The sequence below is a fragment of the Zeugodacus cucurbitae genome, chromosome 2 (genome assembly GCF_028554725.1).
Source record: "Zeugodacus cucurbitae isolate PBARC_wt_2022May chromosome 2, idZeuCucr1.2, whole genome shotgun sequence".
Lineage (NCBI taxonomy): Eukaryota > Metazoa > Arthropoda > Insecta > Diptera > Tephritidae > Zeugodacus > Zeugodacus cucurbitae.
In genome coordinates this window covers 87,316,018-87,341,342 of record NC_071667.1, presented here as the reverse complement: position 1 = coordinate 87,341,342, position 25,325 = coordinate 87,316,018, and the positions used below count along the sequence as shown (strand labels likewise).

At 33.6% G+C, this 25,325-nt stretch overlaps 6 protein-coding genes across 9 annotated transcripts in view; 3 read left to right on the top strand and 3 right to left on the bottom strand.

Moving 5' to 3' along the window:
* Window positions 1-72: 72 nt before the first annotated feature.
* Dcr-1_2 (26S proteasome regulatory subunit 4) lies at window positions 73-1,757 on the top strand. The gene is made up of 3 exons (XM_011187643.3): window positions 73-221; window positions 302-1,273; window positions 1,340-1,757. The coding sequence occupies exons 1-3, from the start codon at window positions 219-221 to the stop codon at window positions 1,682-1,684; spliced, it is 1,320 nt and encodes a 439-aa protein (XP_011185945.1). The 5' UTR covers window positions 73-218; the 3' UTR covers window positions 1,685-1,757.
* LOC105214303 (uncharacterized) lies at window positions 1,673-2,380 on the bottom strand. The gene is made up of 2 exons (XM_011187646.3): window positions 2,171-2,380; window positions 1,673-2,064 (listed from the first exon to the last, which is right to left on the bottom strand). Exons 1-2 carry the CDS (start codon window positions 2,261-2,263, stop codon window positions 1,837-1,839), a joined length of 321 nt encoding a protein of 106 aa, XP_011185948.1. The 5' UTR covers window positions 2,264-2,380; the 3' UTR covers window positions 1,673-1,836.
* On the top strand, window positions 2,093-3,548 carry LOC105214302 (probable DNA-directed RNA polymerase III subunit RPC6). The gene is made up of 4 exons (XM_011187645.3): window positions 2,093-2,252; window positions 2,407-2,857; window positions 2,914-3,165; window positions 3,242-3,548. Exons 2-4 carry the CDS (start codon window positions 2,465-2,467, stop codon window positions 3,476-3,478), a joined length of 882 nt encoding a protein of 293 aa, XP_011185947.1. The 5' UTR covers window positions 2,093-2,252; window positions 2,407-2,464; the 3' UTR covers window positions 3,479-3,548.
* A 77-nt stretch (window positions 3,549-3,625) lies between these two features.
* LOC105214305 (zinc finger protein-like 1 homolog) lies at window positions 3,626-5,063 on the top strand. Its single transcript, XM_011187649.3, has 5 exons — window positions 3,626-3,895; window positions 3,959-4,070; window positions 4,153-4,346; window positions 4,404-4,644; window positions 4,700-5,063. The coding sequence occupies exons 1-5, from the start codon at window positions 3,794-3,796 to the stop codon at window positions 4,993-4,995; spliced, it is 945 nt and encodes a 314-aa protein (XP_011185951.1). The 5' UTR covers window positions 3,626-3,793; the 3' UTR covers window positions 4,996-5,063.
* A 171-nt stretch (window positions 5,064-5,234) lies between these two features.
* On the bottom strand, window positions 5,235-10,394 carry LOC105214304 (D-beta-hydroxybutyrate dehydrogenase, mitochondrial). Of its 2 annotated transcripts, XR_008469932.1 has the most exons (5): window positions 8,506-10,394; window positions 7,945-8,341; window positions 7,394-7,755; window positions 6,038-6,258; window positions 5,254-5,373 (listed from the first exon to the last, which is right to left on the bottom strand). XR_008469932.1 is itself a non-coding variant. In XM_011187647.3 (4 exons), exons 1-4 carry the CDS (start codon window positions 8,625-8,627, stop codon window positions 5,259-5,261), a joined length of 996 nt encoding a protein of 331 aa, XP_011185949.1. In that variant the 5' UTR covers window positions 8,628-10,394; the 3' UTR covers window positions 5,235-5,258. The 2 variants fall into 2 exon arrangements, 1 of the variants encoding a protein (XP_011185949.1); XM_011187647.3 differs by lacking the exon at window positions 6,038-6,258 and having other exon boundaries at window positions 5,235-5,373.
* Window positions 10,395-10,622: 228 nt separating this feature from the next.
* LOC105214306 (transcription factor kayak) overlaps window positions 10,623-25,325 on the bottom strand; it is a 35,217-nt gene continuing 20,514 nt past the window's right edge. For 2 of the 3 annotated variants that reach the window (XM_011187651.3, XM_011187652.3), the window contains exons 2-3: window positions 13,252-13,543; window positions 10,623-13,184 (exon numbers count right to left, since the gene is read on the bottom strand). In XM_011187651.3, coding sequence (XP_011185953.1) covers window positions 11,923-13,184; window positions 13,252-13,543 — 1,554 coding nt within the window. In that variant the 3' untranslated portion in view covers window positions 10,623-11,922. Of the gene's footprint in view, window positions 13,185-13,251; window positions 13,544-14,887; window positions 16,090-25,325 lie in introns of those variants that run through there. The other variant, XM_029041761.2, reaches the window with a different exon arrangement.

Here is a 25,325-nt window from a genome sequence, read left to right as displayed (position 1 = left end):
TATAGCTAAATATTTTATTTATTATAGCTAAATACATTTTATAGAGGTAAATAATATGTAAATTATATACGAAAAAAATTATGAATTTCGCAACAGTACGGACTAAAATCAAATTGTCGTCAACAGCCAACTTCATGTTAGCTTAAAGTGACTAGTGAAAATTGTTTGTCAGTTCGGAATTTGATCATTAATTAGTTTGTGAAAATACTGTAATAAATATGGTAAGTTATTATATTCTCAATATTTAAATAAATAACTCATATATAATTGAGCAATAATATTTAAATAACTTATTTATTAGGGTCAAAATCAATCTGCCCAAGGCGGTTCAGGTGATAAGAAAGATGACAAGGATAAGAAAAAGAAATACGAACCTCCAATTCCTACGCGCGTAGGAAAGAAGAAAAGGCGAGCGAAGGGTCCAGATGCGGCTATGAAATTGCCATTAGTAACTCCTCATACACGATGTCGCCTTAAGCTTTTGAAGCTAGAGCGAATAAAAGATTACCTTATGATGGAAGATGAGTTTATACGCAACCAAGAAAGATTGAAACCACAAGACGAAAAGAATGAAGAGGAACGTTCGAAGGTTGATGACTTACGTGGCACACCTATGTCAGTTGGAAACCTTGAGGAGATTATTGACGATAATCATGCAATCGTTTCGACGTCAGTGGGTTCAGAACATTATGTTAGTATATTGTCATTTGTAGACAAAGATCAATTAGAACCGGGATGTTCAGTCTTACTAAATCATAAAGTGCATGCTGTAGTCGGTGTTCTTAGTGATGACACTGATCCAATGGTAACTGTGATGAAACTTGAAAAGGCACCTCAAGAAACTTACGCTGACATTGGTGGCTTGGATACACAAATACAGGAAATCAAGGAATCTGTCGAATTGCCATTAACTCATCCAGAATATTATGAGGAAATGGGTATTAAACCACCCAAGGGTGTGATTTTATATGGTCCTCCAGGAACTGGAAAAACATTGCTTGCTAAAGCTGTGGCCAATCAGACCTCGGCAACCTTTCTGCGAGTTGTAGGTTCAGAATTGATTCAAAAATATCTGGGAGATGGTCCAAAATTAGTACGCGAGCTTTTCCGAGTTGCTGAGGAGCATGCACCGTCAATTGTTTTCATAGACGAAATCGATGCTGTAGGCACAAAACGTTACGATTCAAACTCTGGCGGTGAACGAGAAATTCAGCGAACTATGTTGGAATTGCTCAATCAGCTCGATGGGTTCGATTCAAGAGGCGACGTAAAGGCAAGAAATTATAATTTTATTATATCATCTGATAATTACAATAAAAAATCAATATTTTGTTATTAGGTTATAATGGCAACAAACCGCATAGAAACATTGGACCCTGCTCTTATACGTCCTGGTCGTATTGATCGTAAAATTGAATTCCCACTTCCTGATGAAAAAACGAAGCGTCGAATTTTTACAATTCACACATCTCGCATGACTTTGGCAGAAGATGTGAATCTGAATGAGCTAATTATGGCTAAGGATGATCTGTCCGGAGCAGACATTAAAGCTATTTGCACAGAAGCTGGCTTAATGGCACTACGTGAAAGACGTATGAAGGTAACTAATGAGGACTTCAAAAAATCGAAGGAGAGTGTTTTATATCGAAAGAAAGAAGGAACAGTCGAAGGATTGTATTTATAAAACCATTTATTTCTAAATACATAAAATAACTAATCAACATTTTGCGAACATAATAAATTAGTTGTTAATGGAAGGATTTGTGTACATTGTCTTAAAAAATTATTTACATAACCATTTGGAAATTGGGAAATTGTAATCAGAATTTCTGCATTTTAATAACCAAGATGAGTATGTTTTATATCTGCCGCAGTTTTCTTTTCAAGGTCTATAAAGAAAGTTTGTTCAGAACACAATTTATCATTATATGTTTTTAAGTTATTAGAGAATGCACTATATTTCTCAAGTTCAAAACCAGTACGTAAGCCATCTGAATATCCTTTGTTAAAGGCCTTTTGGAATGTTTCCTCTTTACCATCCGATACACCATCGGCATACCCAATCTACGGAATATTTATTTGACATTTATTAAAAGTACACTGGCAGCACTGGTTAGCCGCATTGTCAGTTGATAACTTTTACTCAGTGTTTATATACTGAGCAACTTACTTTTGCTGATTTGCTTCGGATTCTTTGGAAATTAGTCTCCGTTATATTTCTAAAATCCTCATCATCCATAGAAGATTCACGGGTAATTGACATTTTATAATTGTATGATTAAAAAATTAGTGGAGACAATAGTTACCCAATTTTGTTACACACGATACTACTTGAATAATTGAGTGTAGTTGTTTTTATGTATTATTGTATTCTGCTTATAACGACATTTCGTTTTCGTATTGTAGGGTGGATGTAAAAGTTTTGGAAATAAAAATTTTATTGAAGTTTTAAATATTCACAAATATGGCTGCCAATGATATATCTGAAGCAATATTGGTAATAATTCAAAAAGTCGTAACTGGTGCCTCAAATGATGACCTGGTTAAGGGATTACCAGAAGTGACAGCACAAGCTCGGATGGAAGGTTTGAATAAATTGTTGCAACAGGGCACTATTGAATTGCTTAAAAAGGGTGACAAGCTCATATACCGGGCTAAAGATCCGAAAAAAAATGCATTACCGAAAGATGCCGATAATGAAGAACGAATTATTTATGGTATAATTGAGGAAGGAGGCAATAAAGGGATTTGGATACGTGATATTCGCATGCAGTCAAACCTTAACATGACACACTTGAATAAAATTTTAAAAAACCTGGAAACCAAAAAACTGATTAAAGCAGTAAAATCCGTAAATGTAAGATGTGACATAAAATATAAATATATGGCTTTTGTTAATGTATTCTTTCGTAGGCTAGTAAAAAAAAGGTATATATGCTGTATAATTTAGAACCTGATCGTTCAGTAACTGGCGGTGCCTGGTATCAAGATCAAGACTTTGAGGCTGAATTTGTTGATGTCCTTAATCAGCAATGCTTAAGATTTTTACAAATGACCCGTGAGACTGCAGAAAAAAAGCGTGACGGTCCTTTGGCTCTTAAGCGGCTTTCTTGTTGTTCCGTGAAGGAAGTTCATAAATTTATATCTGATTTAGGCATTAGTAAAGTATGAAATAGAAAAACGTATATATATATTTATTTTTACAGATTATTAGTAATAACTCTTCCATTATTTCCATTAGGTTCATTTAGATGAAGATGATTTAGAAACAATTTTAAAAACAGTTGTTTATGATGGTAATGCAGAACGTATAATGATGCCTGATGGTTCTTTTGTTTATCGTGCTATTAATTCGCCTGTAACTGCCCCCGGCCTTATACAAATACCCTGTGGGATATGCCCAGTTATAAGTAATTGTTCAAAATGCGGTGATGTTACACCAAATAGATGTAATTATATGACGGAATGGTTGGATTAATATTAATTATAAACAAATTGTTTTATTGTCATGAAATAATAAAAAAATAAACATTCATTATTCAAGTATACTCACCCTACTATTGTCCGCTGTACGTGGCCGGTCACAGCTGTCGTCATTATAAAGCTGTCAAAATAGAACAACAAGAGAATAGAAAATACATGATATTAAAAGATATTTCACTGTTAAATTTTTTAAGATAATAGCTTGGTAATATAAAATAGAGTGATTGCCGACCTGCAACTTCAAAAAATAAATAATTTGGAGTTTAAAAACGTTGTATGAATTTTATATAATTTACTACTAAAATAAAAGATGGGTCTATGTAAATGTCCGAAACGGCAAGTGACGAATCAATTTTGTTTTGAACACCGAGTTAACGTTTGTGAAAATTGCATGGTGCAAAACCATTCCAAGGTAATTCCTTGATTTTTTCAAACGCTGAATATGCGTAATGATTTGGTTTCCAAATTTTTGCAGTGCATTGTTCAATCATACCTACAATGGCTACGTGACAGCGATTATGTCTCCAATTGTACATTATGCTCTTCAACACTTGAACAGGGTGATTGTGTACGCTTAGTGTGTTACCGTATGTTGTAAATAAATGAAAATTGTACTATAATTATTGTTCCTTATACCACTGATATGTACATTTTAAAATTTGGTTCCAGACGTGTTTCATTGGGATTGCTTGAATGTGAGGCAGTCATCATTACCAGGTAATACAGCGCCACGTGGTCACCAGTGCCCAATTTGTGATACGGAAATATTTCCGAATTCCAATTTGGTATCACCCGTAGCGGATGCTCTAAAAACGTATTTGTCACAAGTAAATTGGGGCCGTAATGGATTGGGCCTTTCCCTTGTAAGAAAAATATTTTGTCACTGGCTGTTCTTTTTTAAGATAATTACATTATTATAGTTGCCTAGAGAACATTCGGAAACGGGTTCGGACTTTAAAACTCCAGGTACACTATCTATCACGGCGTCTGCACCTCCTCAGTCGGCAGCAGTGAGTAACATGACCAAAGTTCATCATTCCGTTGGTGTAGAGCGCTTAAAGAATAATGGGCTTTTTTCCACTCAAAATATGCGTCATGACAATCCTCATTCTGTTTTGTTAATGGACGCTTTTAGTCTACCAGCCGAAGATAATGTTCATGGTAATTAGATATTTCATAATTTTATTTTATTTACATATATTGAAACTCTATATAGCTAGCAGCAGACGTCCTTTACTGCCTCGTCAGTCGCCAATAGGTGGCGCTGATCGTGATGAGAACAAATATAAACGGCGCACCCCTTCAGAAGTATTTTCACGTTGGACACGTCGTTTCTATGCGCCCTCTTCGCGTCCACCCTGGCGTCGTACTTGGTTTCTGGTAATAAGCAGTATATTAGTATTTGTAGTACTCATATATTTGATGGCAATTTTTGGACGTGGCAGCGATACTGATTCTATTCACGATAGTTGGAATGATCCAAATCCTAAACCCGATGTACATTATGAATAAAATCAAACTATTAATGTATTTTAGTAATGGTTACGTTTATTAAAATCTGAAATCCCAAAACCTTTTAATTACGAAATATGTTTTATTGTATGTATTTATTGATTTTTCGGCATCAGTTTTTTACTAAAACTGTTAAAGCCAAAGTTAAAACAATTAATAATAATTTGCAATATTTGTTTTAATCCCTTTTTATTACAAAAGTCTACTATTATTGGAAAATTAAAACAAATAAAATAAAAACTTAATACTATACATTTCCTTTTCTATTGAGACGATTTCTTAACGTGTTTATAAGTCGGCATAGCGCAGAATCTTACAGTCAACAGATCCACTATCGGTGTAGGACAGATGTGAAAGAGAACCCGGTACATTGTGTAACTGAAATTGTTAGTGAAAAAGAAATAATTCGTATATTTCAACGCAAACAATAAGAATATATCGCTCATTTACTTGAATAGTGTCACAACTCAAAAAAGTCGATTTTTCAGGAGAGCAATTTAAAGTTTTAAATTGTCTTATATTTAGCAAATATAGAAAAATGCCATCAGTGGCCTGTAATATATTAAGTGCAATGTTGAAATAGAGTGTACTAATGCTTTTTCTTGGGCATAAATGTGACCCACTTTGAATTATGTCGTTATTTGTGAAAAATATAAATCAATTTCGCCGTTATAAGTCAAATGTGTCGTTTTTGCTGAAAAGAAAATCAAATTCACCTTTTCACTATATGTGTTGGAACACAAAATGTGTCGTTATTTCGTAAAAAAAATTATAACTAATTCTGGCACATCTGAGAAGTGTCGCTATTGTGGTTAAAAACTAATGCAACATAACAAGTTTAAGAACGCACATTCTTAAATCACGGTTTATTTTCCTACGCATCGGAATGGAATTTTTACAATATGGACGATGAAATTGCGCACATTTCTGCATACTCAACTGAAAAATCGTGTTTTTTGAGTTATGACACTATTCAAGTAAATGAGCGATATAATAAACATCATTACTAAATAAACCGCTTAGCATATATATTCATACATACATATATATGTACGTAACTAGCATCCGAAGAACGAAACGAAATTTAATATTTGGCTAATTGGAGGTTCTGTTAGAAATAAACAAAGTCCTTCATAAAGTACTATACACTTTCGGAACCGTTTTAAAATTTGTTGGATAAATTATTTTTCGATTAACAGCAAGATGCACATTCCATAGGTGGGTTTGATAGACGATATGTTTACCTGTATATACTTGCCTAAGCTGGGCACAATAAAAATGAATGGTTAATTTTTGAAATGTAGCGGCTTAATATTTTTGGGCAAGGTTTATCTAATTTGTGTTTTGCCATTAAAAACTTCAATGCGTTTATACACTTAAGCAGAAACTACATAGCTAGCGTATGCGAATGCGAAAGCGTTGAAATGCGCGGGACTGTGTATATTTCGAGCATCTCCATAAATGCACTTTTGAATGCGTTGACAGCTGTGGTACACATACTTTTAATTTTATTTTAGAATACCTCGAATTAAGCAACGGAAGGAAAATTTAAACTGCCTACCTTGTTTATTAAAACTTCATCACACCTTATCTTTTCAAATTACTTTAAATATTTGATAAATATATTTCAGTAGTTTTGCGAAATAACGAATATACGTTTTAACGAAAACCGCTCATAACGAACAAGCAATTTTGTTACATTGAGTACCTTAAATAACGAGTATCGGTGATATGTACATAAGTACTCGGTTTAACAAACAACATGAAGAAGACATGTGAAGAAAGAGAAAAAATCAAATACAATCGAAACAAAGTCGAAATAATGAATAAAATAATTTATTAAACTGCAATTTACGGATATTTAACTAATTTTTATTGAAAAACATACCTCTAAGTGAGTACTCGAATTAACGAACAATTCGATGTAACGAACATAACGGAAAATTAAAGTGTTCGTTATTTCGGAAAACTACTGTATTAATCAATTAATAAATTTTAGTGGTACTCATTTAACGTCGCAATTATATAAAAATAGTAAATTTGCAATATGGCAACACAAGTTAATTGCTGTGTTGGCGCATGAAAGTAGAGAATTCTCAGCTTCTGGGCGTATTCGAATCCGAGTTCGAATTTTGGAGCGTTGATTGCGAAATCATGCGAAAGCTATGTATGTAGCTCATCTCATAAGAACATGTGTATTCAACTCAACTGTCAAACGTTTGCATTCGCATACACGAGCTATGTAGCTTCAGCTTTAGTACTAGTTACGCACTTACTCATAAAATACATATGCACGTATACAAGTATGTTATCGTTTAAATACTAAATAATATTATTCTGTTATTATTACGTTGTATATGTACATATGTATATAGATTGATTTTTGTGTGGTACTAACCGCCAAGGCTCGTGTATGTACATTGTTTGGGGAATGCTGTCCGTTAAAGCAGCTTTAAATTTACGGAGCAAAATTATGTCTTGAAATTGATTTGGTGATTTGTAACCCGAAACTACTTCCAGATAGTTGTTGAATTGCCTAAAATAGGCACTATAAAGTTGGCGTTGTTCGTCGCTAAACGCTTCTAGCATCACCTTTGCATGATCTTGTTGTCTTGCCGAAATATTGCTAAATTGTACAAAAGATCCAGGAATGAAATTGATAACTTCAACCCCATACTGTCGCATTTCTATACGCAGGGAATCGCTCCAAAAACGCAAAGCTGCTTTGGAAGCAGCATATGCGCTCAATGCTGGAAGTGCCTAAAAATCAATTAATTTATTAATTGAATAATACCATATTCCTATCAAATAAAAATAACCAGTTGCTACATAGATATGTACTTATACATACTTACAAATATTTGTATCAATTGAATAACGTTTTAAAATTTGTACATGTAAATATGTACATATATGTACATATGTATAAGTGTGACTATTATTTCTCACCTGCAGACCACAATGACTGGTGATATTGATTATACGTCCGCGATGCTGTCGTACCAACGGTAATAATTTTTTGGTGAGACGCATTGCACCCAACACATTTACATTGATTTGCATTTCGAATTGATCTGAAGTTTGCCATTCGAATTCCCCAAAACACATAACGCCTGCATTGTTTACTAATGCTGTGAATTGGTATTCTCTATTGGTGCGCAATAAGTTTGCAATATAATGGAAGGCACATGTAATTGTATCCTCCTTAAGCAGATCTACTTCGATGGTAATCATGCGTTGCGAATGATTGACATTTCGTAATAGGCGAGCACCTTCAGAGTTGACATTGTGACAAGCCGATATAACCGTCATATTCAAGGAATGGCAATATAGTGCTAATGAATGTCTGTTTTTGTAAATACATATTTACATATACATTTTGTAAAGCAAATACTAAATTAATAATAATTATTACATTTATAAAATATGATAGGATATAGCGTATGTATGTATATATACATATATATGTATGTACATACATACATATATACCATGTCTATAATAACTTACCCTAAACCAGAATCACATCCTGTGATAACGATCACATTTTTTGGTGTCATCATTAGCGTTTTACCACTATAACCAAACGTTTTTAAGAGTGTATACAAGAGCTGTTTCTTCATGATTCTCATATAAATATTTTAATATAACTTCTTATTTGTATTATATATGTAGATGTAGGTATTTATGTTTATTTTAATAATAGCTTTTGGAAAAATTAAACTGGTGTTTGCGAATTTCAGTATGTCGTCACAACGTTGTGACGTTCTACTATATTTATACTGTACTGATTCACAAAAGAATATAAAATTTCATTTTATCGCTTCATGCTTCAAGTAAATATACATAAATATGTATGTGAATATAAAAGTGCTAATATGCATGAAATACAATACATCCATTTATTTGCATATTTATCGTGTATACAGTGAATCTAGTTAAAACCTACCATAAGGCCCGTCAATAAAACTACTGGCACTGCAAACACATGTAGTCCAAATATGTGAAGAAAACGTAGTAGTCTAGTCTAGTAATGAATACCATAATAGTAGTGCCTAATAATTTTTTTTTTTGACAATTTAGCAAGCACTTTTAAAGCTGGAGCGCTTTCGTCCATTCGAACATCATCACCAAGCCAGCGCAGGTGCTATTTTCTTATCGCTTAACTAAGTCAATGACGTTGAATAGCTCGTACAGCTTATCGTTCCATCGTCTGCGGTATTCGCAGGTATGTAGAGTTTGGTTTTTGTTCGTCGAGTGAGGAATTTAATTTCCAATTGCCTACTCAGTCCAAAATAGCATTTGTTGGTAAGAGTGATTCTGTATTGGATTTCGAGGCTGGCACGCTTACTTCCCATGTTATAAAATATGGTTTGACTTTCATCGAATTTGCTTTCGCTTTACAATATACAAATGAAATCGGTCCACATAGGCTATATTTTTTGCAGTATATTAGAAATATACAAGCTCGCACTAGGGCGTCGAACTCTGAGCGTTCCCAACGCCTTCATAATCAAAGAGAAAGACAACGGACACCAAAGACTACAGGTCGTAATCAAGTTTTAGTTCATTGCAAATAAAATATAATTTCATGTTCGAATTTTCCTCATTGCACTTTTTTAAAATGAACCCACGCAAGAAACGGGAAAGTACATACATATGTATGTATATAAGTGTGTAAAAACTTATAACTTTTGAAATGTTTGTTTAAACCCGTGCGAAGCCGGAGCGGTCTGCTGGTACTATATATAATTATTATCGTTATTATAGTGGAAGTTATACCGAATATACATATATATTTATGTATGTGTTCTATTGTAATTGTTCAATTGTGAGTTTCATCCCTTGTGAGAGGTACTGTTTAAATTTTAATGTTATGACAATTATTTCTCAAATTTGCAAGGGAGAGATAGGAGAGTGAATAATTCCATATTTTCACTTAAAAATCAACTAACGTTCACTAAAGATTTTTATCTGTTTCTTTATTTTTTTATTATGTGCGATTTCAATTACGCCGGAGATCATCGCCAATTAAATTATAATAAGACAAAATGTAATTGTACGTTTTTTGTTTCATTTATTTACTTAGTTTTTATAAGTTTCTTTTAATTTGGTGTCGGTCTTATAGCGTATTTATTGTAAAATTCTGTTAGCAGCTGTTTAAATATTTATCTATAATATGTATATTTTTGAAAGACATGTGTTGGTTAATATATTTACAAAGATGTTTATTATTCCATTCGTATTAATACCAATTATTTTCTGCTTTTACCTTAAACATTGTCATTTAAATTCCACAATATGGTACATAATGTTAAATCTAATGCCATGGCATCAAAAGCTAAAATCATATACGTTTATGTATCTATAGAATTATAAAAAATAATTTTAGCGGTAAGTTTTACTTTGTGTTTTAAACGTATTTTTCTTCTTATTTCTATTACAAAAATACAAATATTGCTTTAAGTTGTGCAGGACAACCAAAATGTAAAAAAGTGAGTGTTGAACACTCATAAAAGCTTTATTTTTCTTGCCTATAAGAACAAATATAAATATAGAAGAAATATTTCCCAGTTGATTTTACAAAAATGCTATTTGTAAACAAATGCTTAACAAACTCAAAGACATTTAAATCTTTACTTAATTTAGTATTTATTTGCTCTGAAATATAATATACAGTATTACACTCCATTTCAATATTTTCTTTTGTGGTCAATAATTTTGTTGGTACCAAAGAAGCTTACGAATATACACACACATACGCATATTTATGTCAATACATATATTTACGTGCAAATATGCATATAACTGTACAATAATTTTCCGTTTTTAATTTGTTTTGTTACATACATATAAAGGCAATTTCAATTGTTCTTTCTACAGATTATCTTAATTTGTTCACAATTTCAGTTAACTTGACAATTAATAATTGTTTTACAATGTTTTGATTTGCTAAATTTACAGCAAATTTGAATACATTAAATTAATGCATTATTTTTTATAAATTGCTTACCATGTATATAAATACATATGTATATTTTTTTCATTTTTTAATATCACAACGCATTATCAATGTTGGTAAACACAATTCCTTTAGTTAAGTATCATATTTACAAAAAATATAATTGTAAAATTTACAAATATAATATAAGTAATTTTCTAGTTGAAATTCAACGCAACATGTGGAACTTTATTATACGTTTAACTATATCGTATTGCAATTTAAAATCTTAATCGATGTTTTAGATAAAGTAAAAAATATATTAAGTCGATAATTTGTCGATAAAACAAAAACAATGGCAATCATCACAACGTGAACAAAATCAAATAAGGTTTAGTTATGTGTGTAATATAATAATACAATAAATATTAATTTGTTCCTTCCCAATTGAATTCTTCATGTTTTCTTCATATCATCATGTACGATAGTCGATTTATGTTAAAAAAATTATTCTAAAAATATTTATTTTTTGTTAATTTCGTAACATTTAAATTAAATAAAACTGTATGTATGCTTAAAAATTATACAATTTTATATTACGTCCAAATTTATACAAACCAATTGAATTTTTAATAAAATAATTTTAATAACTGTATGTACATATACATATATGTATCGAATATTATACTTATGTACATACATTAATCTTTTTTATGGCATCCGCAACGCATGCGCATGCACATCATTTATTCAATATATATGTACGTACATATATTTCGAAATATGTATAAATATTAATATTTTAAGGATTTGTGTCTTTGTTTTTGTCTGTTTAAGGCTGCAAGAATTTTTAGGTCTTACTAATACAATACCACAATACTCATCGAAATTTTGTAAATTTTTGACTGACATCTTCATTATTTTTTAACCTCATCCATTCGTCGTCTTTTGTACAAGACTCTAATTCTGTTTCCGAATTTTTATTGTTATAAGCTAACCAATTTTGATGGTTCGCTTGTCGGTGTTTGAATTTCTAAAGGATGCTTGTTTTGTGATGAGCAATTTGGAACTAGTGGTCCTGAGACAGGAGTCAATCCAGTACCCCCATCCATCAAAGAGTCGAAATTGAACATGCCTGTCGATGGAGTCTGTATGGCAACACCATTGATGTCAGTTGGTGGACGTTCTGTATTCAAAGCGAGATTTTGTGCCTGGTTTCGTAAGTTTGTGGGTAAAGAATTAGGACGCTGTTTGCCACCACTCAGCATTGATCTATGTGGAGCACTCAATGTGCCAGTAATAGCGTTACTGATTGTTATACTATTCACAATGTTATTATTATTATTGCTGTTGGCAATACTGGTGCCGGAAACAAGACTAGCAAAGCTGACCGGTGCTGCTGTCACATTCGGTGTGTTTAAAGATGCAGATGCCGCAGCCAATGACGCAGATAATGTGGAAACATTCGGCAATGGTGGCTGCACCATTGGATTATTATCGGATAGTAGCATACGTTTGGGCGATGGAGGCCCATCGTGACCAAGTGATGAATTCGAGTCCAGCGTATTATCTAAAGGTTCATTCTTAATGTGAGACACCATATCTAAAATGACAGGTTTTAGATCGATAGGTGAGCCACTTCTCCCTACAGATGACAGTGTGGTATCTACACCAATAATATTACTATTACTGTCATTACTATTGCCATTCGTTGGTGCGATCAGTCCATCATAGGTATGCACGCTCAATAAGTCTTGCCTAACCTTTTGACACGTCGGTCGATGCGCTTCCAAAATAAAAGCCAATTGATTTTTGGTAACTTTAAGGCCTTCAATTTCTTTCGTTAACGACTCTCGTATATTTTCCAATCGATCTACTTCTGTTTGCAGTTCATTAGTTTGATCGACCCGACGCTTTCGACAACGTGCGGCAGCCAATTTGTTACGTTCACGCCGTATGCGGCGCTTCTCCTCCTCTTCTGGTGACATATTTGACGGTTTAGCAGGACGGCGACCACCTTGATTACGACGGGTCGGTGCGGGTGTAATTGTGGTGTTTGTGGCACTGCTCGAGGTATGGACGTTGCTACTGTTGGAGGATGTTGTGAGCAAAAGATTTCCAGTATGTTTACCAGTATCTCCAGCGATGGCGCTATGTAGCATGGTGAAATCATTTTTTGACGAAGTGGTTGAGGTAGCAAGTGAAGCGTTGCTGGTACCGTTAAGTCCATTAGGGAATGAGGCGCTTGCTGAAAATCGAAAGAGAATACACATGAGTTGTAACAATGAATTCAAAATGTACATGCATGTACTTACAATTATCTGATGACGCCTGTGAATTATCATCATGAAGTTGGGAATTCCAGGACCCTTGTGAATCATCCATATCAATCTCATTATAATTTTGTATCGCACTGCTGAATATAGGGCTAGTCGAGTTTTGAATGGACGTAACAGGCGGTGGTATAAAACCTGCCTGACAGGGCGGATTTGAATGATCTGTTGTCAACTGTATGAACGTTTCTTCGATGCTGCGTAATGTCGTCGGCGTTAATGTGGACGTGGTTAACGTTGGTACACCACTCTGAATGCCATCCATTGAAACGAGCTGCAAAAATATGTAAATTGGTAATTATTATAGATATATGTATAAACACAATTTTTACATTATATATATTATCTTAATTACTGGGTTTGTAATTCATTATGAATGATAATATCTTATTTAAGAATATCGAAACAATTTTTTTTAAATTTTGTTAAACATATGTACAGTGGAACTTATCTAACACGAATCACCATAATCCACAAAAAAACTTCGAGTTATAGAATTTTCATTAAAACATATAAATTTTCAAAAACCTGTAAAATATAGATTTATACACTGTTTTATTTATTGACTTCACGTCTATATCCCATGGCTTTGTTTGCTGATTTATGCAATCCATAAGTGTAATATCATATTTTTTGTTCGCCTCCATACAATATAAAGGGACTCTTTTATAATTCTGTCTCGATAGTAAAATTTTAAATTTTGTATTATGTCCTGACCAAAAAGTTCGATTTATGGAAGGAAATTTGTACGAAAGTTGCACTCTATTGCCTCTTCAAGAGTTCGAGTTATGGAGAACTTCGAGTTATAGAAATTCGAGTTAGGGAAGAAAATTTGTATGAAATTTGGCTTCTAAACGCTATTGCCAATTCAAGTATTCGAGTTATGGAGATATATACAGTACTATACAAAGAAAATAAAGGACTTTGGACTCTGGACTCTGTGCCGCATAATACAATGAACAAATCACAAAAATACAAAATCCATCCATTTAATCCCCATCATAAACTCTTAACATAAAGCTATCCTGCAATGTATAATATTACTCCAAAGATGTTACTATGAATGTGAGATATATTCTGGAAATGATATAGAGTTGACCATGGTTTTGCCACGCACTTATTACCATTCCTTTGGAAATAAATCATAAACTAGAGTTCAGTGTGTTGCAATTCATAAGTATGCTTAAGTGACGTCATAAAAATTCTCTTTCCATTTATACAGTATGTAGTTTTATGTAGTAGTATGCACGTTTTCAGTATGCAATCTGAACAGACCATCCAATAAAATAGTAATTTATTTTATTTTTGTCTCATATTTGGCAAAAAATACAAAACACATTTACTCCATGCTAAACAAATTATTTTTAAAGCCTAATATTGAATCGTTGTAGCTGTGACTTATTTATTATGTTTTTTCTCTATTATTATTGAACTGAGTATTAGTGGCACTCTATGAAGTGCGACACTTCACATTTTTTCAAGTTCAGCCATATCTGATAAAAAACGGCGAAGTAATTTTCAAGATATGAACACTTAAATTGGTAGTAAGAAGAATATGGTAGAATGTATTGTTCGGAATGCGTCTACATTCTAACTATGTAAATAATTGTATATCTACCTGCTGCATAAAAAGCTCATTAGCTAGAAAATTGGCGATTTCGTACGCATCCATCGAGAATCGACAATCGCCAGCCGCATTGACTGTGTCGACAGTGCCATCCGCAACATTGTTGTTGCATTCGTCATTATTGCTGGGCATCGTGGAGAAATTGGACGGAAAGGAAGAGCAATTGTTTGTTACCACCTCAGGAATTTGAAGTAGTTGTTGTTGTTGTTTTTCAATCAAACTTCTTTCTAATAATTGATGATAATTTGCCGCGTTATTGTCATCATTAGAAATACTGGCGTATTGACGCATTTGTTGTTGTTGTTGTTGTTCATACTGTAATTGAAATTTTTGCTGTGGCTGCGAGCATTGCATGCAGTGTTGAAGAGGTAGGTGTCGTTGCTGCTGCTGCTGCTGCTGCTGCTGCTGCTGGGTATGAAGGTGAGAGTGTTGTTGTTGCAACTGTGCATGCCGATTATTAGCAATTTGTATATGTGCCGACTGGACCTGATGTTGATGAACTTTATTGCCGTTACTTATTTTATTCAACATGTTCCTATCGTTGGTATTCTCCATAAGCGATAGATAATCTGTAGCATGTGTGCATTGCTCTGATGACGCTACACAACCATCGCTATGTACGTCAGTAATTATTGCTTTGTCAGCTGTATTGTGGTGTTGTTGTTGGAGAACGATAGAATTCATTTCATATGGGGTTTGAACAAAGTCTTGTTGTTGCTGTAAATAAATCTGTTTCCGATGTTGTAGAGGTGTGTTTTGTTGATTATGTTGTTGGGTTCCCGACTGCTGGTACAAAGAATACGCGGATAATTGTTGCCGTGGGGACATTGTTTGCATTGACAGTTGCAGAGGAGGCAACAAATTGTCTAATTTTTGCAGCCGCTGCTGCTTTTGTTGTGAATGCTGCAATTGGCGTTCTGGCTGCTGTTGTCCGAATCGGAAAATGTTCGCACGTTGCTCCGAGTTGTTGGATACATTTTGATGGGGTTGTTGCTGCGTATTGGAGGTGTGCTGGTACGCTGCGCACGTTTGATAATTATATTGCCGCATAAATATGTGTTATTTCGCGTCGTTCAACAAGGGAAAATTGCACGAGTTTTATTTAAAACTTTTGAAACTACTTAATTATATATAAATTATAAATTGGATTGTTTTATTTTAATTATTATATCTAAATAACTTTAATTGTTCAAATATTTTGTCTACCATCAATTTAGATGGTATAGCGCACATAAAAAGTACTTATGTTCTTAAATATAATGAACCATAACAATATATGTTTGTTGACTTTTTTAAATATCTTAAAGTTATAATTTTAATACAATAGCTTCTAATGACTAGTTTCAAGTCTTTTTTCCACTGGGAAATATGCAGAAAAAAATCAGCAAATTTATGGTTTAAAATCTCCCTTTTCAAACAATTTAAATTATTTTACTTTTGAATCCTTATTGAGTATTCTTTGTTTTCATATCTTAAATTTATATTTAGTATTTTTTACTTTCGAGTTCGATGTTTACCACTTTTGATTTAAGTTTCGTATGTTCGATGAATGTTTGTATTCAAAAACCATTTGGGATACCGATAACGATATTTTCGGCATTACTTTCTCATCTAATATTTTCGTAAACATTTAAACCGGCACTTTTAAATCACAAGTTCCATCAGTTTCTTCTGTTCTGTTGCATTCCAATTTCTGTGCACATTTTGTGTTCTTTGTTATTTCGTGACTGTTTCAAAATTTTCATGATATACGTTGTGTAACTCTAACATCGTCAACCGGCCATTCGTAACTCTGGTGGTTTAATTTGCCTAAAAATATGTTTATTGTGTACATTGCCCACACGTCGTTCGTTGTGGCGTCGAAAGTCGTTTCTGTGGATAATAGTAACTGTTTTTGCCTCTTTCCTTTTTGATATGTCGGATTTGATTTTTAACTTTTTAACGTTATTATGCTTAATTGCGTTGCTCGAAATCATAGACGTACACATAATAAATTATTAACTAACCAGAACCGAGGTGAAAAAATGTATATGGTATTATTATTTGCACTTATTCCTGTTGGGCCATGAGGCCTCTGAATATGTCAAAATAAAAAAATTTTATAAGTAGCAATGTATGTATTTACGTTGACAACGTTGTTTATATTTACTTATAGAGTATTTTCATGTATGCAATTGAATTTGTAATTATATAACGTTGTTTGACAATTGACTGCCTTGTGTTAAGTTCGTTTTTAATTCGTGCTTTTATTTTTACAATATCGTATAATCGTTGTTTGAAATAGGAAAAAACTTCTTGTCGTTACTCGTTTTCATTTTTCGTAAAGTGTATATTGAAAATACTATAAACGTTCGTTTGAGAATTTTTCCGTGTATATTTGTAGTTTCTTTCCTTCCTCGCTTCTACAAAGATGGCCTCCTCCTTTCCTTTTCAATTTAAAACCCACTGAAGTCTGCTATACATTCGTTTTTTCTAAATATATATTTTTTTGTTGAATATGTTCTAATATATATGTATTTTTTAACTAATTTGTGAGAAAATACGCGCAACGGACACGCACAAGTCTGCCAAATGGGCAGGCACTTCAGGGGATCGAAATTCGTATTAAACTAATTTGTAATTTTCTTCTCACTATTTGCGAAGAGGAAATTTTTAATTTAAAGAATTTAAAATACATGCACCAATACAATGGCACGCTTTGGACTATCTACATGTATGCATTATTTTATATACATACATATGTATGCATATGTACATCAATACAAATATTTTCCTATTGTAGCAAGCGAATGTGGATCAAAGAGCAATGAGTGTGAGTATTGACTCAATTCGCAAATTCAAATGTGGTCCAAAGAAACCCACACAAAAACTTCTGCTGCCACAATGATATATGTATATATGTATATATGTATATATGTATAAATGTATGTACATATATGTATTTCTATGTACAAACATTTTTAAAAGCGTATGCTACTTAGTGAGTGTAAGCTTCAAAAAAGAAAGATGGATACAGTTGTCGCATTGCCAATCGCGACATTTGCTCTTTAGTTACTTGATCACGCGACACAGAGAGCCATAGAACAACAGCAGCCGTGAAGCAATGATCAACAACATACATAGGAGCATGCATGCTTAGTTTTAGTGCGCAGAATTGTCAAGTAACGGGTGGGCGGTGGATTGTTGGAAGCAAATGCTGTGCACGAGGCCGATCCGCTGACGGACTCGTTTTAGTCCATTATAAATAATCCAAGAACCGAATGGTAAAATTTAACTATAATTGAAGCGCAAAGGACTAACCAAACAAAAAAACACTACTCATCTATTTTTAGCTGTATGCCCGCTATGATTCTCTTTATTTTACTGAATTTTACACTTTTACTGTGTTTACCTTTGCAATTGTGTCTATTATAAAAATTTCAATATTAGTTTGTTGTTTTTTTTGTGTTTGTGTCCTGCCATTTGCATTGAATTCTTTTCTCATATCTTTTTATTGTTATTATGCACAAATCTTATAATCTTTTGCTGCATATTTTCTTTATGCTGGCTTTCAATTAGCGTATAATTAACATAAGTGAGTTTATATTTTGAAATGTTTTTACTAACTTCATGTTCTTATACATATATATTATATACATATATATATTTATATACATATATGTTTTTAAACTTAAAGTTGATTTAATTTAGCTTGTAAACATATAAAGAAAACTAATTTTTGATGTGTTTTACTTGATAAAAGTTGGTGTACCTATTATTTTGAGCAAGTGTGTATATTCACGCCACAAAGCTCACAAAAACAATATACATGCATACACACATACCTATGTATGTACATATGCATAAATTGACATACACTGTCATGTCAGATTTTTTCACCGCCACAAACAGGTGCTTCGCTCTTTATGTCGTTTGGATGTCAAATTTGAACGATTTCTCTGATCGCGTTCAAGGACGAGAGAACGTAGCTAATTGATGCTGCGAATGATGTTTAAAAAATTATTGTGCACAATTAATTTTATCGACTCTAGAACAAAGTGGCATTGAAGGTAAATCTAATAAATTTATTACATTTATTTTTTTATAACATGCATTGCATTTATTTTGTCTACGACAATAAGGATTCAAAGCTTAAGGATTAAGTAACAGCAATCGTATTATTAAAGTAAATAAAGTTCAATTATTTTACCACCGACCATAACTAATTACATTTAATTAGTTCAATCAATAAATTAAAATATGTGGAACTTCCATAACTCGAAGATTTCCATAACTTGAACTTTTGGATTGGCAATAGCGTTTAGGAATCATTTTTATACAAATTTTCTTCCATAAATCGAACTTTTCGACCAGGGTATAATACAAAATATAAAATTATACTATCGATGCAGAATTTTTAAGAGTCCCTCTATATCTAATGAAGGCGAACATAAAATAACTTGTACTAATATACTTATGAATTGCATGAATCATGCAGCAAAAGCTTGAGATACGGACGTCAAAAGCGAAACAATAGCAAACTGCAACAAACAAAATTACAGAAAACATGTTTTAATGAATGTTTATAAAACCTTATGCGAAGTAAACGTATAAAACTCTGTATGAATCTATATTTTGCAGTTTTTTTTGAAAAATTTTATGTTTTAATGGAAATTCTATTTATTGAAAATACTTGCATTTACATTTAAAAATAAGCATTTCGTTCATGTTGGCATCACATCAGAAAGACGCAGTTATGCTATTTTTCAGATATCTTTACCAAAATAATGACGTAATTAATAACGATGAGTACAAAAACACACGCCGATGAGTTGGCTGCCTCTACTATGATATATTTTCTATCATAAGTCTATCTACATTTCATTCGACTCGTATGTATATAACGTATAACGTATAACGTATAACATATAGCCGTACGGTATTATATGTGCAAGTGTCATACGCCTCTTCAAATAAAGAATTAATAAAAAAATGTGATTAATACATTACAATGAATACATAGAGCTTAATTGTATGGTAATTTACCAACATTTCATTTCACTGCAAAGTCCTTACAATACAACGACCATCACATACAAAATTCATGAAAACTTCTATAATATACATATGTAAATAGATATGTACATACGGCTATCGTGACAAGTAGAGTTATACTCTATGAGCAAATACAAAATATTGATAGTTTGGTAAACAGCTTCATTTCGTTTCAACTTTTTAGATTTGCCACTTTTACCGTTTATGGTGAAATACAAAAATGTTCTCCATTTGTGGAGCATGAAGTACGACTTGAAGTAGTTTGAGTGCAGCGTAAGACAAATGGCTGTCTGCGCGATCTCAGCACCTACACAAAACACGTACATATGTACCATATATATGTACATACAATATATACATATATACATATGTACAACAAGAGTGATCGATTTTTATTAATTACACACAGTACAGTACGTACTTATATCTATTTAATATTTATTGCTTTTTATTTAAGAAATAACGAAATTCAACTACTATTTGAAATTTTAATAATAAAGGATTTTTTATACATGTGATTTTCAAGAAAAAATAAAACGAATATAATTTAATAAATTTCAGTCGAGAATCTCTATATAGTATTATTAAAATATTAGCCTCTGCCATTCTTTTCCTGTCATATGTGGTGACCTGAATCAATTTATTTCGGCAGTGCAAAGCAACTCATTCAATTATATATTACTGTTAATTCATTTTTATTTGTTTTTACAATTTCTTCGCCATCTCAATATATAAACGCTTTACTCAAAACTACAATCTATAATGAAGAAATACTATAATGAGGGTTAATAGTAATAGATAATATGCAAAAAAATGCCGACTGGCGATCAGTAGCCTGTCATATTCGCCAATAGCCTCTCTTAATGTATTTTTCGGGTGTAAATGAAGTGCTATAACTAAGCCGCATCTTTGAAAATCTTGCCATCAAAGACGCTTACTTGATACGGTGTGAAAATGAGTATCATCTTACAATAAACATTCCCACCCATTGAACAATGGGTGTGACACCGCTGGCTTTTATATGAAATTTCATACTCGACGAATTTCAAACAAACATATTGCATAGTAATATTATCTTCACATTCCAATACCACAGTTTGAAAATGGGCGAAATCGGATCTCAATATTAGATTCCATCAAATTCATTGACTTTACAATAGGTGTTGAGAGCACGTAAAATCGGTACAGTACTTCCCCTACCCCTATGAATAGCTAATAAGAATATATGTTTATTGACCACAATATGTGTTATTCATTGAAACTATTAAATTATTGTTAGTAAACAGTCACTTGTGATTGGCTATCAAATATTTTGCCACCACTCACCAAAAAAACTTCATTTGCCTATCGATTTCTATATAAAATCGAAATTCACGCGACTAATAATAATGCTAACAGCCCGGCTAAAGTTTACCACTTGCAATCTTATAACTATAATCACATTACGGTGCAACTGTTGGTACACGCGGAAGGACGACGAACTCCAGACAAGGATGACGTTGTCGCGACAACGCAATGAATAAAGTTATTTATATGCTTTTCGGCGCGACACACTGATGCAACACAAACAACAATAAAAACCCTAAAAATACGAATACCTGCAAACAGACTTGTACATACGTTAAATAGATGGAAGGAACTGTGTATATATATGTATAGAGGAAAAGGGGAACTGGAAACAATGCGAAAACAACCACACCCTACAAACGGTCACTGACATTCACCCTCACAACAATGGACAAATATGTACATACCTACATACATTCTGCTATACATATATGAGTACATACCTATCTGCATTTGGAATTTTAATAAGACATGACACTAAATGAATCCCTGATGTCACTGTCGACTTTGAAATATGCTTTTGTTGTTATTAAGCAGTGTGCTATCGATCCCGAAAACAACGATAATCGACAGTAAAAGTTATTTTCACTTTTCCTACAAGTTCAGGGAGCTGCTTTCGAAAAAAGCGCCGCTGTCGTCAACATCATAATAGCCAACTTTTTAAACTGGATACAGAGTTGCTGCTTTCTATTTAATTTGATGTTCTTTTCGAGGAAAAATTGCAAAAGATTTAGAGTGCTTATTCTAACTACTATTTCAATGCTCGCGGCTGTATGTTAATATTCTTAAAATAAATAAGACGTTTTAAACTTGGGCAAACAAAAATTATGCCATACGCCTTTTAAATATATTTATATTAAATTTATCTAACATTCGTCTAAAAACACATACGCGTAATATATTTTAATATTATATATTTTTATCAATCAACACATTTCCTGACTTACCCTTAGTATAATGAGATTTGGTACCAGAATCTAGTGTCATCGTCCATAGCTTCTGTTAGCCCAAGTGAAGAATATACTTATTTTAACTGTCGGTTGACTTTGTTGTAATTATTTTGGATATTAAACCCGATATTTCATGAATCTAATTACGCATGTGACCTCTGACACAAGCAAATTCGATACCAAAAAGTGTTTAAAATGCACGCAATGAAGAAAGGTATTCATACAAATTCATGAACCCCAGCTGGACTTTGAATCTGTGTAGGGTTTTGTGTGTTGTAAAATGGCTTGAATTAACAAAGTGATAGTCAAATTGCGTATTGTACATACAACCATACGCACGGAAATGCACTCTACCGCCATTTGATACTATCTATTGGTTATTGCTATCTATATATATGTGCATGTATGTACATATGTTAAAAACACATTTATACACGATCATTTGAACATTTGCACATACATATGTACATATGTATATGCTTCAGTGACTCTGGGCATTTAGTTATTTTGGCTTGAATTTTGAGCGAGAAAGTCTGCAAGATGTACTTACATATGTAGGAGGAGTAAATATGTAGTACTTGTATGCACACATTTTGCTGTTAATTCGAAATTTTTACTGGCTTTAAATGAAGGCGGCGGGGACTTTTTTGACATATTTTGCTTCCACTTAGAAAATATATACGCAGTTTTATGTACCAAACGCCCAACTTTATCTGACTATGTATATAAAGCATATATGCATATGTAAGTAAGTAAAGCATATGTACATGTATGTACATATGTTTATTGACACGTGCGTGTTTGTTTCTTTTCTACCCTAGTTGACCGAAATTTCGCAACTTTATTTAATTTTTTTCGCTTAAAATAGAATTCGAATATTTTTTTTAACTGTTTTATTTTATTTCTTAGGTTTAGGCGAGTGTGGGCTGTGTACAGTGTTCACTCTTTCGCGATGACGGGCATAGTTTGATAACTGAATGCGATAAGTATACATTCAGTATTGTACTGGTTGTGGAAATTTCAATATTTGTGGTATGTTATTAAGAAATTAATGCTGATGAATGTACATCTTCTTCTTCTTCTTGACTGGCGTAGACACCGCTTACGCGGTTATAGCCGAGTCCAAAACAGCGCGCCACGCATCTCTCCTTCTGGCAGTTTGGCGCCAATTGGTTATTCCAAGCGAAGCCAGGTCCCTCTCCACCTGGTCCTTCCATCGGAGTGGAGGTCTCCCTCTTCCTCTGCTTCCACCAGCGGGTCTGCATCGAATACTTTCAGAGCTGGAGCACCTTCATCCATTCGAACAACATTCCCTAGCCAGTGTAGTGTAGCCGCTGTTTTTTTATTCGCTGGACTATGTCTATGTCGTCGAATAACACATACAGCTCATCGTTCCATCGTCTGCGGTATTCGCCGTTGCCAATTCTTAAGGGACCATAAATCTTCCGCAAAACCTTTCTCTCGAAAACTCCTAGTGCCGTCTCATCGGATGTTGACATCGTCCACGCTTCTGCACCGTAAAGTAGGACGGGAATGATGAGAGACTTGTAGAGTTTGGTTTTTGTTCGTCGAGAGAGGACTTTACTTTTCAATTGCCTACTTAGTCCATAGTAGCACCTGTTGGCAAGAGTGATTCTGCGTTGGAGTTCCAGGCTGACATTGTTATTGCTGTTAATGCTGGTTCCCAGGTAGACGAAATTATCTACAACTTCAAAGTTATGACTGTCAACAGTGACGTGGGAGCCAAGACGCGAATGCGCTGACTGTTTGTTTGACGACAGGAGATATTTCATCTTGTCCTCGTTCACCACCAGACCCATACGTTTCGCTTCCTTATCCAGTCTGGAGAAAGCAGAACTAACGGCGCGGGTGTTGTTTCCAATGATATCGATATCATCGGCGTACGCCAGTAGCTGTACACTCTTATAGAAGATTGTACCTTCTCTGTTTAGCTCTGCAGCTCGTCTGGTATCGAACGGCTCGGAGAGGTCCTTCCCGATCCTGACGGAGCTTTTGGTGTTGCTCAACGTCAGCTTACACAGCCGTATTAGTTTTGCGGGGATACCAAATTCAGACATCGCGGCATAAAGGCAGCTCCTTTTTGTGCTATCGAAAGCAGCTTTAAAGTCGACAAAGAGATGGTGTGTGTCGATCCTATTTTCACGGGTCTTCTCCAAAATTTGGCGCATGGTGAATATCTGGTCCGTTGTTGATTTTCCAGGTCTAAAGCCACACTGATAAGGTCCAATCAGTTTGTTGACGGTGGGCTTTAGTCTTTCACACAATACGCTCGACAGAACCTTATACGCGATGTTGAGGAGGCTTATCCCACGGTAATTGGCGCAAATTGTGGGGTCTCCCTTTTTGTGTATTGGGCAGAGTACACTGAGATTCCAATCGTCAGGCATGCTTTCTTACATATTTCTTGGAAACCATTTGCTTACATTAAAGTTTATATTTGCGTAAACGTAGAAATATCCACACACAACCGCATATGTGTGACTTTAATTAGCATGGTAAATCTAATATTTATATAATTATATGTATAATATATGTACGAGTACTTAAAGCTATGTACATACATAGATCTGCCATAAGTTCTTAAGCTTTAATTAAATTAGCATATACATGTACAAAATTTATTGGGCAATTATCAATTTTAAACATTAAACGATTCGACCATTCATCTATAACAGCATGCACAGTTTCTATTGATATTGACGACGCTGCTCGAACCAAAGATTTCATGGCCGTTGACCGCGTGCCACTGAAGAATTCCATTTGTTGCGTTTATTTTGCTAATGACCAGTAGACCGACGGTAGGCTTTCATGTGAAGATCACCTCGAATAAGTCTTGACACCGATATGATCGATATACCCATTTCCTTGAACATAATTTTCTGTTTTCTAGGTGGATTTCAGCGAAGGCGATCGCAAACATCTTTTATGACCAAATTGTTTCGAACCATGCATGGACTTCTATTTCGATCTTTAATTGTAGACGTTTGGGCGAAATACCTTACTATATTGTTAATAAGCGTGGCTAGAGACTGCATACCAATTATTATACCAAATAACTGTACTTTTTTCGCGAATTT

Coding starts and splice junctions, on each gene's coding strand:
- Dcr-1_2 (XM_011187643.3), top strand. Junction 1,274..1,339: donor ATTCAAGAGGCGACGTAAAG/GCAAGAAATTAT, acceptor TTTTGTTATTAG/GTTATAATGGCAACAAACCG.
- LOC105214304 (XM_011187647.3), bottom strand. CDS start 8,627: ATGAGAATCATGAAGAAACAGCTCTTGTATACACTCTTAAAAACGTTT. Junction 7,756..7,944: donor CCAGTCATTGTGGTCTGCAG/GTGAGAAATAAT, acceptor ATTGATTTTTAG/GCACTTCCAGCATTGAGCGC. Junction 5,374..7,393: donor TACATACACGAGCCTTGGCG/GTTAGTACCACA, acceptor TAACAATTTCAG/TTACACAATGTACCGGGTTC.
- LOC105214303 (XM_011187646.3), bottom strand. CDS start 2,263: ATGTCAATTACCCGTGAATCTTCTATGGATGATGAGGATTTTAGAAAT. Junction 2,065..2,170: donor TCCGAAGCAAATCAGCAAAA/GTAAGTTGCTCA, acceptor AATATTCCGTAG/ATTGGGTATGCCGATGGTGT.
- LOC105214305 (XM_011187649.3), top strand. CDS start 3,794: ATGGGTCTATGTAAATGTCCGAAACGGCAAGTGACGAATCAATTTTGT. Junction 4,071..4,152: donor TGTACGCTTAGTGTGTTACC/GTATGTTGTAAA, acceptor ATTTGGTTCCAG/ACGTGTTTCATTGGGATTGC. Junction 4,645..4,699: donor AGCCGAAGATAATGTTCATG/GTAATTAGATAT, acceptor AACTCTATATAG/CTAGCAGCAGACGTCCTTTA.
- LOC105214302 (XM_011187645.3), top strand. CDS start 2,465: ATGGCTGCCAATGATATATCTGAAGCAATATTGGTAATAATTCAAAAA. Junction 2,858..2,913: donor AAGCAGTAAAATCCGTAAAT/GTAAGATGTGAC, acceptor ATTCTTTCGTAG/GCTAGTAAAAAAAAGGTATA. Junction 3,166..3,241: donor CTGATTTAGGCATTAGTAAA/GTATGAAATAGA, acceptor TATTTCCATTAG/GTTCATTTAGATGAAGATGA.